Source organism: Thermobia domestica, chromosome 9 (genome assembly GCF_964235325.1).
Source record: "Thermobia domestica chromosome 9, izTheDome1.hap1.1, whole genome shotgun sequence".
NCBI classification, from domain to species: Eukaryota; Metazoa; Arthropoda; class Insecta; order Zygentoma; family Lepismatidae; genus Thermobia; species Thermobia domestica.
Genome location: NC_137462.1, coordinates 235,149,848 through 235,168,756, shown reverse-complemented (window position 1 = coordinate 235,168,756; position 18,909 = coordinate 235,149,848). Strand labels below are relative to the sequence as shown.

Below are 18,909 nucleotides of genomic sequence, written 5' to 3'. Positions count from 1 at the left end.
ATAAAATGATAATTCTATCTGTAAGTCCATAAGCGTAATAATATTACTGCATTCATGTGTAAACCTAAGAAACATCTGACATACTCTATATCTTTTCTGTTCCTATGAATACTTTCGACTGTTACTTTTTCTTTCCATTGTAGTAGTAGTAATAATAATAATAATAATAATAATAATAATAATAATAATAATAATAATAATAATAATAATAATAATAACATTTATAACATTAAAGGAATAACATAATTACAATACAAATTACATAAACATTATCTTCCCATTCAGAGAAAATACTACTTTACACGACGAGATTCGAGCCTAAGTAGGGGGCGCGGTGGCTCAGTGGTAGAGGAGCGTTCACCTCTGGTGCCTGGGGTCCCGGGTTCGATCCCAGCCCCGCCAAGTGAACTTTGTGGTGGACAAACACCGTGCTCGTGTGTTTTCTCGGGGTTCTCCCGTTTCCTCCCACTTTCTTCATTCCACCATTTCACTCATCTCTCATCATCACCGTCTCCTTTAGCCTAACCGGCATAACCGTGGGACGTAAAACTCAAAGATTTCATTTTATTTTTTTCGAACCTAAGTACCTGCAATGGAAGTTTCCTCTTTTCACAATTTTTTTTAAGTGGAGTGTTGTTCGCCACTGGCACCTCATGCCCTTTCGACGTATTCCAAACACTACTGGAACAGGAACACAGAAATACTGAGGATAATTAAAAATCCGAACTTGCTCTTCAGAGGAATTCGAACCCCTAGTGGATTGCGGCTCAGGATCAGAAGCCAAACGTCCAGGATCACTCGGCTAGTGCCACCGGTTCAATTTTCCACAAACTCCTTATATTAATATAAGAAAATAAACTACTAGTTACGGAACATAAACATAGAACTGTCTATTTCTACATGTACTGATACAATTCAAAGAATGTTAAAATAATTTCTGTCATCTTTACTTCATTGCAATTAGAATTTATGGTAAAGGCGAAATGTAATGTAAATCGGGACAATCCCTGCAACCGATGATCAGCACCGTTACCTAGATTCTTTTCTGGGGAGCAAGCATTAATAAGCTTATTTGGGCACCTTAGAAAAAGTTGATTTTATAATTATTGGGCTCCCTCTCTCCGACTTTCTCTTAATCTTTATGGGCCCTTTGGAACCTGTGAGCCCTTCCGCACAGCAAGGTATGCTTTTCCGTTAGTTACTTCCTGGGACCATTATATACATGACAAAATTATTAAGGAGACAATATTGATAAATCTCAGTCATACGAATAAATATTACTGAAATGGTTCCACGACTCGTTTTTGTTTTATTTACCTCTTGTGTGTTGTTTTGTTTATGTAATGTAGCGACCCTATTTGATGCTTTATTTCTAATTTCATGTTCGTATCGTATATGCAGTAAGAAAATTTTGTCTCAAAATGGGCCCCCTCGAAAGGCGGGGAGCGGGGGGCAATTGCCTATCCACAAGTTACTGCTTTGCCGATGACGTGGGCTCAACTTGAATAGCATTTCTGGATACTTTTTTTCATTGAGCAACGTCTATATAACTTGTTTTTAAGTTAAGCGAGAAAATTTCGAGTGTCATTAAGCCGCTAACACAAGTTCATTATATTTTTTATTTACATTCTGTTTATATTTGTTTATTTTTGTTATATTTGAGTATACGGTTTTTATTTTTTCATGAAACGATATTAACTAGATATTAGTTTGGGTGGAAATTTAAATGGCGCGGTAGATGAGAATTTAGCGTATTAAACTTCTATTTGGTGAACCCAGGTACTAATCCCGGCCAGGCTGACACATTTCAAGTGTGCCTGTTTCAATTTCAATGCACACTAAGGGTGAGAAGCAAGATCTTCTCTCCTCCAGAAAGAAAAAGATGTTGGAATGAGGAGAAAATTTTGAGAAGGTCTCTCAATGAAAGCAATCATTTAGAAAATTATTTCCAGCAGTTGTTCTAGATTTGATATTTCCAGCTATTTTCAAGCATTTCCTAATTCGTATGTGATCAGTGTTTTTATTTCTTTGAATATACAGTATACATTACATTCACAACAGTGTTGAGATTAACATATGATATTCGTAGGACAGCACACTCTGAACCAGAGTGCTACCAACTGCTGTCAGTGCCGAAAAAAGTTACATGTAAGTTGGGTTGCATCTGTCTAGGCGTTCTCACAACTGCAAGAGACCTGGACCCCAAGTAATGGAATTAGAGCACTTAGGGGGGAGATACTTTTGTGGTTGGGTGTACAGTATTTTCCGGTTATCGGAGACGGTTTTCGGGACGTTTTCCATTCCCCGTGAAAGGTATTTAGGGCTATCTAGATATGTCCTGCAAAATTTGAAACAGATCGGTTTAACAGGGGCGGAGAAATAGTCCGAAAGCTGTGTCGGATAATCGATTTTCTAGTGCATTATGTATACATTAAAACATTTCGATACAAATTTTTATATGGTCTGGACTATAAGATTTTAACAGACTTATAAAGTCAATGAACTCTTTTATTAAATCAGTTTAATAATGCTAAGTGATATACTTGCAATCATAAGGAACGATGACGTAAAGAAGAATTGAAAGAATTTGGGGTTCACGGAGATAAATTTTTGAAATGGCCATAGAAATATCTATTCAAACTTTTGATGAATCGATACCTACATATTTGATAGTGAGAGTATACCTACATATTTAATATCCTAGATTGAAACAAAATATGCCTCTTACCTTGCTTACAAACGCTTGCTTTTGTGCTGCCTCTTGCAATCCTGTTTACTCTCGCGAAAAAGAAACCAACAATAGCCTCTCATCATTGCAGGATTCTTCGTATCTCTTCTCCATCACCGAAATATCTTGATGAAACCTTTCTACTTGTTTATCACTGACATCTCCTAGATTGTCAGCGGAAACGTCTAGATGTGAATGAAAGACGTGAATTTTCAAGAACAAACTGCAACCCATGATTTTGTAACATTCTAAACAATCTGTAACATTTTATAGCATTTCTGACCAACGTTTCGTAATTTTCTTCTTTTCTATTTCCCCAAAACCCGCGTACGACGCTTTTAAATCACTCCTAAGCTGCTAACTAAGCTTCTTGCAGATTTTCAAACGTTTCGTCCAAAATGACTTTTCTGATAATGGAGCCCAATAAAATTTCATTACCTCAATTTAGCATACGTGATCTCAGGAGACATTTTTTTTCAGATATGTAAAAGTGTCACTATTTCTGTTGGGTTCTTTCACAAGGTTCTTCATCAACTGAAGTTTTATATGCAAGGGAGGAAGAAGAATCTCGTGATGATGAACTAATGCTCTCCTTTTATGTTACATATTCCTCGGATAAATTCTTCCCTCTTTTCCCAGTGTTGCACCACATAATGTTTATGTTTTGCACCCATGTCCTACAAACACAACAGCGCTAATATATGATGAAACCAGTTTGTAATCCAAGCAGCAAATCAATCACATTCAAAGTACCACACAATATTCAACCGTGATCCTTGCATAATATTACACGAAAAATGACAGACATTTTCATGGGTATTGTTTAAGCTAATAACTTGTAGCACAGAACTGATGGGAAAGCATTACCATTTTGAAGCAATGCGGCTTTCAAACTAAATTTTGAAGAATCGATAAACAATCACCGCTAATCTGGATTGTACAAAACACCTTTTCGTTCAGCAAACCAGCAACGTCCGTACAGAAACACATATTATCCTCCTTAGCAAAATATTGTGCCAAGTTTTGACGTCTGCGTTGATACTGAGAAATCTTTATACCAATAGAAAGTAATTTCTATTGTTGATGTTCAGAACCTAGAAGTTCGGATGATTCTTTCAAGAAAATTATGTTCCGTGCTAAATCACGTAAGTCTTTCTGCCCTACTAAATATGGATCGCTATCTGCATGTATTGGTACATAGTCCGTAGAAGGCACTGCCTCCGGTAAAACATCTGGTTTATTCTAGTCATTTTCTTCCACTGTCCATGTGTAAGTTGTTCAGGTATTGGTAAATCGTCATTGTGAGGCACAGATCGTATGGCCGAAGGAATATTGCGATACTGAATGACGTGTTCACTTTTTCTAGATATGGCGGAGATCTTAGTCATAAAGAAGTAACACCAATTAAGGTGGTTTAATGGGTTCTCCGCACCACGGTATAACAAACAGCAAGGTGTTTAGTTTCCCATGTAACCACAATCTAAGATTTGTTAGAAGTTATGCAGCATTGATGAGGAGCCCATGACGTGCGTGAAGCCGGTCCATCCTAATTGAGCACATTTTTAAAGAATAGTCCCAAAAATGTGCTAAAAATGTGCTTCAGAAAATATTTTTTTTTAATGTACTCTTCAAATTACGAAGAAATTAGAAGATGAATTTCGGCAGGGGGACCAAACTAGTGCCAGAAATGTGCTCCCAGAAAATCATGAAAACAAAATATGTGCTTAATTATTTACCGCAGAAACAGGGATGCCAGGTTGGGGGCCAGCGTGAAGTTAGCCGCGCCCACCCAATGGAGGACCCCAAAACTAGTGACAAATAATAGTTCTAAAAATGTGCTCCCAGAAAAACATCAAAACAAGAAAAATGTGCACAATTATTTACCGTAGAAAAGGCTTGCCAAGTTGAGGCCAACGTGAGGCTACTCCCGTCCACCCAACCGAGCCCCAAACTAGTGCCAAATAACAGCTCTAAAAATGTGCTCCCAGAAAACGAAAGATATACTCAATTATTTACCACAGAAACAGGATTGCCAGGTTGGGGGCCAGCGTGAAGTTAGCCGCGCCCACCCAATGGAGGACCCCAAAATTAGTGCCTCATAATAGTGCTAAAAATGTGCTCCCAGAAATGCATCAGAACAAAAAATGTGATCAATTATTTACCGTAGAAATAGGGTTGCCAAATTGAGGGTCAGCATGAAGTAATCCGTCTACCCAACGGAGCTCCCAAACTAGTGTCAAATAATAGTGCTAAAAATGTGCTTCCAGAAAAGCATCAAAAGAAAAAAATGTGCTCAATTATTTACCGCAGAAACAGGGTTGCAATTTGGAGCCAACCCATCTAATACCAAATAATCTATCTAATAGTGTTAAAATGCACTTCCAAATTCGGTGTCAATTTTTCTACTATAAATATTTAGAGTTTATATAGGTATGTATATCTTTATTCATTGGTGGATTGGTAAATCTTGTTGATGCAAAATAGGTGTAAGTTGATATACTTTGTTTCTCTGAAATTAGTTTGGAGGGATATATTGGCAGCGCATAGTCATTATTTTGTAAGTTTTTTTTACCACGTTATTAAACGTAATGTATACATGCTACAGTGATAATGTGTTTATAATAACTAGTTAATTGTGATATCTGTCAGACGTTAAGTTACCTGTCTTTGCTACTGCATGTAGTACATCGTGTATGAAGAAATTCGTTAAATGAATATTCCTGAAAACGTTCTAAACATTTACTTATCGCACTTTTCAACTTCATTGTCGGAAAAAATACACTTTTCGTTCAACAATCCCTTCACAGCGGCCCACCCTCTCCTTATCTTAATGTTTGACTCGCCTCTGAGTTATTTTTTCTACTGTGCTTACAACAATTCAATTTATTGGAAGAAGGAACTTGAAAGATACTTCTGAGTAACTTGCAAGAGTTCCAGACGGTTTGCGTTGGTTGCTCTATAGTAATTTATCGTAAATTGGCAGTAATGAAATTTATATTCTTTCCTGGAGAACTTACAATTTAATGAAACATTTTCTTGAGAAATTTTCCATTATGATAAAAATACCGATAGTATACGTTAACCGGTTTAGGTTCGGTTTCAGATTTAAACAAATCTGTCGGTTTCATTCAGAAACCAACCCATATTTCTATTCAACTGGAAAACGGACACATGATTGAAACTTTTCCAGGATGTTCGTAAATCTTTAGAAAAGTGACCTGAATAATGTAATGATTTCTTTCAGGTTAACTTTGAATCTGATTCATTTTTGAAACGAAATCACGACTTAAAGTTTTTTAGATTTTTGGTATAATATATATCAAGCAAAAAATAAAACCTTTATCCGGTTTTTGGTTACCTCTTTAAAACAGGCTCATATTAGAAAACTGCACTATGGTTTACGATTCCAGAAAGTGTCCAGGTGGCGACATCTTCAAAACTGAATTTTAACTAGCTCAAAATTTGGTCCAATTTTTGACCATTTGTGTCCAAGCCAAGTAAACATTTTGAACAATTCAAATAAACGAGGGAGGACCATTTCAAAATTTGTCCGTTTCGATTCATATTGTGGGACATTTTCAAATTCGAATCTTAAATATTTCAGAATTTTACCCAAGTTTTATCCAGTTTTGTCCAATCGAAAAAAAACATTCTATTACCATTCAAATTAACCAAGAAGGGCAATTTTATAATTTGGCCACTTCAATGACCTATATCGCGACATCTTTAATTTCGAATTTTAACTAGCTTAGAATTTTGGCCAGTTTTGGCCCACCAACAAAAATTACCACTGAAATTAACAGAGAAGGATCATTTCAAAATTTGGTCACTTCGATTACCTGCAGTGTGACATCTTAAAATTCGAATTTTATCTAGCTCAGATTTTTGTCCAATTTCTGTCAACTTTTGTCCAAACAAAAAAGGCGTACCATTCAAATAAATGACGGAGGGTCATTTCAAAATTTTGTCACTTCGATCATCTATGGTAAATCTTCAAATTCAAAATTTAACCAGCTCAGAATTTTGTCCCATTTTCGTGCATTAGAGAACCATCAAGAAAATGATTTGTAACATTCGAATTAACAAAAAAAAAAAAAAAAAAGGCTTCAGAAGATTCGGAGTGCACTAATGTTGAGAATACTTGAAAAAATTAAATGAAATCTTTGAGTTTTACAGTTATGCCGGTTAGAAAGAAGAGATCTGTGATGATGAGTAATGAATGAATTTGTGAAATGAAGAAAGCGGGAGGAAACGGGAGAACACCGGGAAAACCCACACACACGGGTTTGTCAACCACAAAGTTCACTTGGCGGGGATCGAACCCGGGACCCCAAGCGCCAGAGGTGAACGCTCTACCACTGAGCCACCGCGGCCTTTAAGAATACTTCAATTGAAATTAGAGATAGCATTAAAATATCAGCAAACGAAAAAATTCTGACAAGCGGAAATACGTAGCAGCAAACCATGGTTCGACCAGGAATGCATTAAACTAGCAGAAAAAAGAAAACAATGATGGCTACAAAATCCGAATAAAATAACTACACAAAGTTTCGTAGACAACAATCGGGAAACTTCCAAAATGTTTAGAACAGAGAAACGCGATTTTTTGAAAGCTAAAATTAAGGAACTTGAAGATAATAGTAAAAATAAACACATTCGGGACACGTATAAGGGAATGAAGGAATTTAAGAAAGGCTATCACCCTCATGTTTATATGTTAAAGAAAGCTGACTGAACAGTTCTCACTGATACGGATAGGATTTCATTGGTGATTTCCTGAATACGCAGCCAAAAACTAATGTGCATGGAGATAGGGAGATACACACCGCAGAACCGTATATTCCAGAACCTAACCGAATAGAAGTAGAAACCGCTATAAAGAAATTAAAGAAACACAAATCTCCGGGTGTAGACAAAATTCCGGCTGAGTTAATTTTAGCTGGAGGCGAAAAATTGTGGAACAAGATACACAAACTCATTCTCCTTATCTGGAACAAGGAAGAATTGCCACTACAGTGGAAAGAATCAATCATTTTTCCAATTCACAAGAAAGGCGACAAAACTCACTGTAATAATAATCGAGGCATTTCTTTTCTGTCAACATCCTATAAAATCCTTTCAAATATTCTATTAGCAAGATTGACCCCATACGCAGATGAAATTATTGGAGACTATCACTGAGGATCTAGACGAAATCGATCAACTATAGGCCAAATATTTACCATTCGCTAAATACTCGAAAAGAAGTGTGAATACAATTCCCCGGTACATCAACTATTTATTGATTTTAGAAAGGCGTACGACTCGGTTAGGAGAGAAACATTATACAACGATTTTATAGAACTTGGAATACCGAAAAAGCTAATTAGATTAATTAAGATATGTTTAAATGAATCCCAAAGTAAAGTCCGGGTAGGAAAATTTTTGTAAACGAGCTTTCACGTCGAAAATGGCCTGAAACAAGGAGATGCGTTGTAGCCATTATTATTTAACTTTGTTCTGGAATACGCTATAAGGAAAATCAAAGATAGCAACCAGGGCGTAGAGTTGAACGGTATTCAACAAGTTATGACATATGCTGATGATGTAAATTTAATCGAAAATGACAGGGGAAAAACAGAAAGAAATGCAGAGATCTTATTAAACGCTCGCAGGGACACGGGTTTAGAAGTAAATGCAGATAAAACTAAATAAGAAAGTGCGTGGAGACCGTGATACGTCAAATTATGGATGCGTTAAAATATTAAATAATACTTTGATAAAGTGGATACTTTCAAATATCTAGGATCAATATTACAGACGAAAATCATATTCACGAAGAAATTAAATGTCGACTAAAAGCAGGGAATTCGTGTTATTATTCAGTTCAAAATCTCTTATCGTCGTGAACTCTGTCGAGGAATTTAAAGCCTAAAATATATAAAAACGATAATCATGCTTGTTGTTCTGTATGGCTGCGAAAAATGGTCGCTAACTCTGAGACATGAACATAGACGGAAAGTATTTGAGAAGAAGAACCTGAGACGAGTATTCGGACCCAAGAAGAACGAGAATGGGGAATGGTGAAAAATTCATACGAGGAACTAAATAATTTATACGGTTTACCAAACATTGTTAGGGTCATCAAGTCTAGGAGGCTTAGGTGGGCAGGTCATGTAGCTAGGATGGAAGAAAGTAGAAACGCTTTCAAAGTCTTGTTTGGGAGACCAATCAGAAAGCGACCATTAGGAAGACCTAGGCGCAGATGGGAGGAGAATATTAAGATGGATCCCGCAGAGATTGGAATACAAAGTAGAAACTGGATCCAGGTGACTAAGGACAGAAGTCAGTGCAGAGCTTTTGTGAACGCGGCATTGAACCTCCGGGTTCCATAAGTCATAGAGTTAGTTAGTTAGTTAGGCTACTTCGATCGCCTGTAGTGCGACATTTTCAAATTCGAATTTAATTAGTTCAGAATTGTGTACATATTTGTACCAGCCGGAAGAAATGTTGTACCATTCAAATTAACATAGGAGAGATATTTCAAAATTTCGCCACTTTGAATGCCTGTAGTGCAACATCTTCAAATTTGAATTTTCACTAGCTCAGAATTTAGTGGTCAAAGTGGCCCAAATTTTAAAATAGTACATCTTTGTTAATTTGAACGGTACAAATCTTTTTCTTGGTGGTACAAAAATGTACACAAATTCGACAAAACTTTGGACTAGTTAAAATTCGAATTGAAGATATCGTACTACAGGAATCGAAGTGACCAAAATTTGAAATTGCACTTCTTTGTTTATTTGAATGCTATGAAATTCTTTCTTGGTTGAATAAAAATGGAAAAAATTCAGAGCTAGCTAAAATTAAAATTTGAAGATGTAAAACAAGTGATAAGAGTGGCCCAAATTTTATGACAGTCGAATAAATTCTAAAACATGCAACAGACAGAAATGAAATGTCACTAGTCATGCTACTTTCAAAGGAGAAAACGTCATAAAACATATTCCGTTTCTAGCGGCTATCCTAATATCCACGATCTTGGATTTAACTTCAAAATTTCAAATGGGAATGCATATATGTGTCACAGAATTTTAATCTTCATTTTCGTTCATCTAGTACAGAATTGTCTCAGAAATTCAGATTTGCAATCGTTTATTAACTAACTCTAACGGTTTTTACGATATTTAATGTTTTGTTTCGATTTCTCTCGTTTCAGGTTCACTGATAGAAGATGGTCCTCACGAAGTCAGAATGAATAGAGATTGTAATGTTGCACCCGTACAAACTGCAATTACTTCAGCATCTTACTGAAGATGACACTGATCGTCAAGTACAATTTGCAGAGTGGGCCACGTAACAAATTCAAGAAACACCGGGTTTCGCACATCAGATAATTTTGTCTGAAGAACTTGTTTTGTACGTCAATGGCGAAATTAATAAGCAAAACAATCAATATGAGGAGCCGAATCCGTAAAGCTATATATTTTTTCCAGATTGGAGTGTTATTCAGAATTCATACAAAGTGGGAGCGCAGATTAATATTGAGAATTGAACAGCATGGACAGCAGGTGGAACACACATTGTGACGACAAGTGATACGTGTTTATCATAAAACCGTTAGAGATAGTCAGTGGCATATTCAGGGGTCATCCGGTCTTAAGCCACCACAAAATTGTATTTACTATATTAATATAAATGAAATATCTTGCAGAATTTTCACAATTTCCAGGAACAAAGTTAGCAAAGCCCGCACGAAACAAAATCGTATACGCCACTGGAGATACTAAAACCAATAACAATGTAAATTTCTGAGAAAATAATAGTGCTACATAATGTGTCTCACATACCTCTTCCCATTTGAAATTTTGAAGCAGAATCCAAGATGGCGGATGTCAAGATGGCCACCAGAAACATGGTATGGTTTGTGACATTTTCCTTTGTATATGATATGCCTATCTGTTTCACTCCACTATTTTAAAATTTTAAAATTTACTCCACTGTCTTAAGATTTTTGACCCACCCTGTAGAAGAAATCACTCTAGACAAAACTTGTTGCAAGCTTTCTTTCTACCGCAAACTGTTGAGCAAATGCCGAGAATAGGCAAGAAATTAGCGTTATTGTCTTAATTCTCTTAATCCTTGTTAAACCCTTCTTGAAAATACTTTCAACGTTTTCTTAATGTTTCTTCAATTTAGCACGCTTTTCCAAAATTTATACGATTATTGAATTTTCCCCTCTTAAACAACTTTAATCTCGTGACGTTCAAAATAATTCTTAATTTTGAACAATAAATTGCCATTCACGGACAAATGAACCATTTCTCTTCTTAAATTATACAAGGCAAAACATTTCTGACTTCTTTGAAATGTAACGCTAGTGTTTTTTTTTTTCTTTTCCTTCATCAGGAACTACAACATAAGTAACTAGTGAAATGTTAAATCAGTACAGTCTCCACTTTCATTTTTGGACCGTGCGACATCAATCAATCTTGGATATAAAAACATCCTTAAATTACTAACCGAAGAAGAAACAAAATTCATTAACAAACTTATGGATTTCGTACCATGTGATTTTCATCCGTAATGATCTAAGCGACATAAACAACTTTATTTTTTAAATTATTTGGTCGGACTAGCAAATTTCTGGGAACTCTATAAATTACTATCAGTTTATTAATTTCTCATCCAGGGCCTACTGCAAAATATCATCAATGACACGCTAATCAAAACAAAACGTGTCTGGAAAATGCTTGAAAATAATCATAATTTACTTCATTCGCTAGGAGGGTCCGACTCTCGCCTCCTCTGTTTATATTCAAAGGCTTAACTAATTTAATTTGAATCAGTATTGCTATATCTCGATGTTATTTTTCGGACTTCTATTAGAAACAATAAGGAACAAATGGATTTTCGACCGAGACTATTTACATCCACCTCCAAATAGCAAATTATACTCTTGGACAACTGAAGGAATCTTAGATTTGGATCTATCAATATGTCACATCCACAGTGTGTATTTGGTATGTAAGATTCAAATCCATGATAGATGACAGGAGACGATTGTTTACGTTATCTAGTATTTATAAATATAAATACAAATTGTCAGTTAAAGCCTACACTTTCTGAAAATGAAGAATTTTATATATATTAGTCAACAATACAACATTTGACAACCAGAAAGCCAATTAGTCACAAGGTACCGAAGCCAAATAATAACTGCAGATAATGTTAATTCTTCTTCCATTTTTTTTCAAATACGAAAACTTTAAAAGACACACGGCTAAATGTAGTTGAAATTCGGCTCGCTAGAAGTGGTATTGAAATTATCTAGCCGCTAAATGTAGTATTGATTTTACCAGCCTGCTATAAGTGATGTAAGTATTGCTCACAAGCTTCTAAATATTCAACAAACTGTACCTTCCATGCATCATTTTTTAAAAATGGTGAACAGAACTTACTTTCTAATCAGTTTTTAGATTTTCATTTGACGGCAATTTTCTCCTAGATACTAGTCTCCATTACACTCTTAATTATCTTACTATTAATTTTAATTAGCAATTTTATTTACTATCTAAACAAATGAGATGCAAGTACCCCTTCTTACAGTATGCATAAATTTCTCCTTTAGATCAATATAAAAAGCGCCATAGTCATTTTAATCGTAGTGTATGTGTATTCTCTATAGACATCTTAAGATCCAAACCACAGTAAAACTTAAGCCTGCAATCAAGATTTCTAGACCTATTTAGTTTTATTTCTCCAAATGACGTGCAAACTTTGCCATAATATACTACAGCCATTACTATCGAGACCTCGTGTATAAAGATTAATTAACAACATCAAAGCTTTTCCAGCCTCTTGTTTGAGAGAAATGGTGTACTATATTATACTGACCGAACGTAACATACAGGAGAAATACTTAATCGCTTCTACTTTCAACTCTCTATATATATATATTTATAATGTGTTATGTTTAGTGTTTCTTAAGTAAATATATATGTTTAATGCTCTTGCGTTTCTTTTCCAATAGTTACCTTAGGCAGTGAATATATTCCAAAACATAATCCTGTAGCTTATTTTTAATTTACATCACGGAATGCAATATCCTATATGTTCTCCCATGCGTTGGCGCGCCAGTATTAGTAGAAGAAACAAACGAGAAAAAATGGCCTAACCCGGAAATAATTGCAACACAAATGTTTTTTTTTTGTCTATCACTTCCAAATAGCGTTGCTAATAATATATTCAAAATCCGCTTTCGTAATGCTTGGGGAAAGTCCGCCATCTTGGATTCAATATGGCGGCCACACCGAGACATCGACTCACACTTAAATGACAATATCTACTCACAGATTTAAGCTGAAAACTTCGTTCCTGTGCCATTTTCAAGATAATAGCATACCTTAAGGGATGCAAGTTTGCATGTCTCTATGTACCACCGCCATATTGAAAAATGGCGGCGATTATTAAAAATATAGTTTCTTTTTCAATTGGCAATAATGTTTTATTGGCAGATAACTCAGAAACTAACAGGGATATGCAGAAATGTCTTGAAATAAACGTAAAAGCTCATGATCTTAGCTTTCCAACGAGGGTACTTACGTTCGTTTATCTTACAAAGTAACGGAGCTAGTCGAATTTATGTGGCACTGGGTGTGCGATTTTCGATAATATGACTATTTTCTCAGGTTCCTGCTAGAAGCTAAGTAGACGCAGTATACGGATTGACCAGTAAATAATTGCAACACAAATAATTTTTAAACCAGGATTTGTAACAAGGTGTATTTAGCTACATATTAAAAATCTTCTACTCACCTCCTTGGGGAAAGTCCTTCGAAATTTCGTTGAAATATGACTTCTGAGATTTCGTTCAGATGTCGCTACAGATCGCGATAATCCATCATTGAAATGAAAGAAGATGTGAAAAATTGCTCAAAATTACGATATTTCTTCAGTCCTTGTTATGGTTAACGCTACATGTCTATTTGAAAGGCAAGAATTAAAACAGTGTAGCAACCTCTTCACTGAAAAAATTGTCCTCGTCTTTACAAAGTTTACACCGTTTTCCACATTATCACAAGTTTCTTCCAGGCAATTGTCACTAATTTATATTAGTAATAGATCACGTTTCTGGCATGAATACTTCATGTCTCTATTGTTTTCATGTATGTGTATATATAATGGATAACAATTAAAACAGTGTAGCTATCTAATCATTAAAATGAATGATCATCTTCATAAAATTTTAGAATTTCTTTACACATTGCACAAGTTTCTCTCACATAATGCCCACATTCAATATACAAACTATATCTACTTTGCACCGCATACGTGTATGTTCATACCTTATATGCATATTCAATACATAAAAACTACATTAATAACTAAAACTAATAATTTTCATTTTCAAAAACTTCAGTTTTGTCTCACATTATCAAAATATTTAACCAGAAACTGGTCACAAATTGATGTACAAAACTGTCCATACTCCTTGCATCAACACACCATACTGACATAGTTTTCTGCGGATATGTATATTTAGTAAATGGCAAATAAGCAGCACACCAACCTAATTACTAAAACAAGTCGTTTTCATTGTCAGAATGTTCTGATTCCCTTTCTACATTATCACAAGTTTGTCCCAGACACTGTCCATAAAATGATGTACAAAACAGACCATACTTCTTGCAAGAACACTTCATGCTTATACAATTTCCATGACAATTACAATGAATGATTTCCAGTATATCGTCAGGACCAGGTTTCCTGTCCATCATCACTGGAAAATACATTCCCTTATGTAGTCGCCATCCCCAATCTTCTGGTCGCATTTGAGAGGATAGACTTTTCCATTCCATGATTTGGTAGTAAACACGCAGAGAATGATATTTAAGTGCATCAGGAGTGGGGAGAAGGTTTTCTGGTCGTACAAAATCTGTTGCTGTACTGATTTTGCTAGAAAACATTCTTATTCTTAAAGCAACAAGAGATTCATCTTCCTTGCATTTGTACAGCCTTGCTGTTGCCTGTTCTCCAGCACGAATAATTTCTTCTTTAAAGGCATTTTTAGAATTAAAAATAGAGATGGATTTCTGAAAGGCCTCATCGGAATTAGCTAGTTGTAATGCCACTTGTTTTCCTTTTCCAAAAAATCGTGATGTTGTATCACAACCAAGAAATACATGGATACATAGAAAATTGTTACAGAGTTCGCCAAGGTCTGTTTTCGTAGATTTAATGTCCTAAAGCCTAGTTTCTGTTTTATAAAACAAAGCATTCGTGTTTGACGGTGATAGACTTAGGAGAAGAATGAGTAGATCAGTATCATTTCCAACAACATAAGTATCTTGGTTTCGTGATTCTTGAATAGCTGTGTTGACTATCAGTGTGTCAGCATCCCTGTCTGAATACAAAACTTGAAATCCAACAGCAGAAAGCTCCAAACCCAATTTTCGAATTAGTCTCTCCCTTTTCATAGAAAGTTTCATTTCTGGAGAAAGGAGCACTTCAGGAACGCTCAAACCGTATGCAATCCTTTATCGATGCACCACTAATGTAACCATCGAAAATAACTGAAGCGTCACTGAAGTGTGTCTTCATGTAAGAAACGTAGAACTCAAATACTGTTTTGAATGTATGATTCACTGGCCAATTGACCTGGTGGAGCACCACCCACCGTCAATCACATATTTACAAAACGTTGGTGTATTTGAAGGTGAACTTGTCATTTTCCATAAAGCATTAGCCAGTGCTGATTTATTTGCTGGTCGCAGATTCTCAAAACCTTCAAATAAAGTTCTTGGAACAGAACAAAGCTCATAGGAGAAAACGTCTTCTAGATTCATGTTTCCTCTCAGAACAACAATTGCTAGCCATTGTAATGGCTTTATCCTTCTTCGAAAATATGAATGAGTCTGACGAATTTTCCTTCATTTTCAGTAAAATATTTTGTCCAACACATGTTGCTTTATCAACATAGACACGATCTTGGGCAGTTAAACCGTTCGTAATATTAATAAGTTCCTCTTCAGTTCGGAACGGCTGACATAATGGTAAGAAATTAAGTATTTTTTTCCTATTTTTTTCTTTTCTTTTTTTTCTTTTTTTTTAGTATCAGCTGCATCCCTACTCATCCTCTTCAATGAAATATCTCTATGCTGGTTGGTGTGCTGCTTATTTGCCATTTACTAAATATACATATCCGCAGGAAACTATGTCAGTATGGTGTGTTGATGCAAGGAGTATGGACAGTTTTGTACATCAATTTGTGACCAGTTTCTGGTTAAATATTTTGATAATGTGAGACAAAACTGAAGTTTTTGAAAATGAAAATTATTAGTTTTAGTTATTAATGTAGTTTTTATGTATTGAATATGCATATAAGGTATGAACATACACGTATGCGGTGCAAAGTAGATATAGTTTGTATATTGAATGTGGGCATTATGTGAGAGAAACTTGTGCAATGTGTAAAGAAATTCTAAAATTTTATGAAGATGATCATTCATTTTAATGATTAGATAGCTACACTGTTTTAATTGTTATCCATTATATATACACATACATGAAAACAATAGAGACATGAAGTATTCATGCCAGAAACGTGATCTATTACTAATATAAATTAGTGACAATTGCCTGGAAGAAACTTGTGATAATGTGGAAAACGGTGTAAACTTTGTAAAGACGAGGACAATTTTTTCAGTGAAGAGGTTGCTACACTGTTTTAATTCTTGCCTTTCAAATAGACATGTAGCGTTAACCATAACAAGGACTGAAGAAATATCGTAATTTTGAGCAATTTTTCACATCTTCTTTCATTTCAATGATGGATTATCGCGATCTGTAGCGACATCTGAACGAAATCTCAGAAGTCATATTTCAACGAAATTTCGAAGGACTTTCCCCAAGGAGGTGAGTAGAAGATTTTTAATATGTAGCTAAATACACCTTGTTACAAATCCTGGTTTAAAAATTATTTGTGTTGCAATTATTTACTGGTCAATCCGTATACTGCGTCTACTTAGCTTCTAGCAGGAACCTGAGAAAATAGTCATATTATCGAAAATCGCACACCCAGTGCCACATAAATTCGACTAGCTCCGTTACTTTGTAAGATAAACGAACGTAAGTACCCTCGTTGGAAAGCTAAGATCATGAGCTTTTACGTTTATTTCAAGACATTTCTGCATATCCCTGTTAGTTTCTGAGTTATCTGCCAATAAAACATTATTGCCAATTGAAAAAGAAACTATATTTTTAATAATCGCCGCCATTTTTCAATATGGCGGTGGTACATAGAGACATGCAAACTTGCATCCCTTAAGGTATGCTATTATCTTGAAAATGGCACAGGAACGAAGTTTTCAGCTTAAATCTGTGAGTAGATATTGTCATTTAAGTGTGAGTCGATGTCTCGGTGTGGCCGCCATATTGAATCCAAGATGGCGGACTTTCCCCAAGCATTACGAAAGCGGATTTTGAATATATTATTAGCAACGCTATTTGGAAGTGATAGACGAAAAAACCATTTGTGTTGCAATTATTTCCGGGTCAAACCGTATATTGCCTCTACTATATAGGCTGTAAACGAAATCGGACGACGACCACAGCCACGGCGTCGACAATTGCCGGAAATTGCTAAATATCGAAGTTCAACCTAATCACACGATATTTTAGAATGAAGGAACAACACCACAGGAGGAATCAATCTTCACAGAAGGAATTAGTCGCCACTTCCATTCTCTAGGATGCCCAACCTCTGATGTCTTTAATTTGGCAATCACATGATATTTTAGAATGAAAGAAGGAACAACACCACAGAAAGAATCAATCTTCACACAATTAGTCGCCACTTCCACTCTCTAGGATGCCCAACCTCTGATGTCTTCAATTTGGCAATAACCTCAACACTGTCTACGACGTCTAATCTTTGAGTTTTATCCCCTGTATAGGAGACTCGATCTCTGATAGGTACCTCAAAACTACTCCTTGGTAACAAAAGCTTGGATCCTATCATCCCAGGACGTTCTGCCTCTAGGTCTGTACAAGTCTCACTAGCAAAATGCATCATACAGTTAAAGACTTAATATTTCAAGTCTGTAATTGTAATTGCTTTACATAGGATGTATTTCATAATGAAATGTGAATGAGAGAGACAAAAGATTCCCGTGAACCATTTTGGCTCTACCCTAAAAGTGAACTTATACAATAGAATCGTCAGCGTCTATCACAGAGACAGAACCTAACAGCAACTATAATCATATCTTGCAGCCTCACTCACGTTACGTGATTCGTACGATCGGAGGTATTACTAGTATGAATGTCTACAGAGTGGTTAGAGACCTTGAGATAGATTTTGATTTGTATTGATAGCGTTAGGATTACACTGTTTATGGTTTAGAGGATATCATATGTTCACTACCCATAAAGTATATTTTAAAACAGTAATAATTGTATACAAAGATGACTTTCTGGTGATTACATTGTTCATTCACTTCACTAATTTTGAAGCAGGTGTATATCTTAAATATGAATTCCATATCGTCTCATTTTGAAAATGTCACGGTATATTTACTTTGCTAGATGAAAAAATTCTAAAACGAACATTTCTGTAATACATATTTAGTGAAAAATATTTTCACGCCATCTATTCTAAGAGTTATAAAAATATTCAATCGAAAAATAAATTAAACTTACCTCTTGTTAGAAATTGGTATTAACTTCATCAACGTAAGTAGCTTGTATTGAAGCTTCGAATTGTATTTCCGTACATGCATATATACAGTTGCATTGTTTTAGAATGTTAGACTTTTCACCTATTAAAAGAAATATTCTGTGATATAATTGATTCATATTATACACATATATTCTAATAATATTGAGTGAGTGTATTTTATATGATGTACTTAGCTTTGGTAATTCCAATATTGTTGAAAAGTACATGAATGGAAAATAAAGTTTACACTGGATGATACAAGACAATGGCATGTGTTTTCAATGTGCCGCGATTGTCAATATGTTCACTAAACTAAGTGAAGATTATTAAAAAATATTGATAATGATGGTATGTATACAGGACAGAGATACTGAAAAGGTTTTCAAAACCTGATAATATTACCATAAATTGACAATGTTCTTGATTTTGATTTACTTGATATGAATTTCCGGTTTTAAGTACTATATAAAGACAATTTGAA

The 18,909-nt window shown here is 35.2% G+C and overlaps 1 protein-coding gene across 11 annotated transcripts in view; it reads right to left on the bottom strand.

Annotated features, from left to right (window-relative positions):
• LOC145660619 (pickpocket protein 28-like) overlaps positions 1–18,909 on the bottom strand; it is a 201,714-nt gene that overhangs the window by 36,022 nt on the left and 146,783 nt on the right. For 2 of the 11 annotated variants that reach the window (XR_014126846.1, XR_014126849.1), the window contains exon 3: positions 18,451–18,528. The exons of 4 other annotated variants lie outside the window; for them this stretch is intronic. Coding sequence is in view for 1 of the 7 variants with exons in the window: in XM_081725896.1 (XP_081582022.1) it covers positions 18,416–18,528 (113 nt within the window). In the remaining 6 variants the exon portion in view is untranslated. Of the gene's footprint in view, positions 1–2,728; positions 2,906–18,409; positions 18,529–18,909 lie in introns of those variants that run through there. 5 more of the 11 variants (XR_014126853.1, XM_081725896.1, XR_014126852.1 and 2 more) reach the window with 5 other exon arrangements.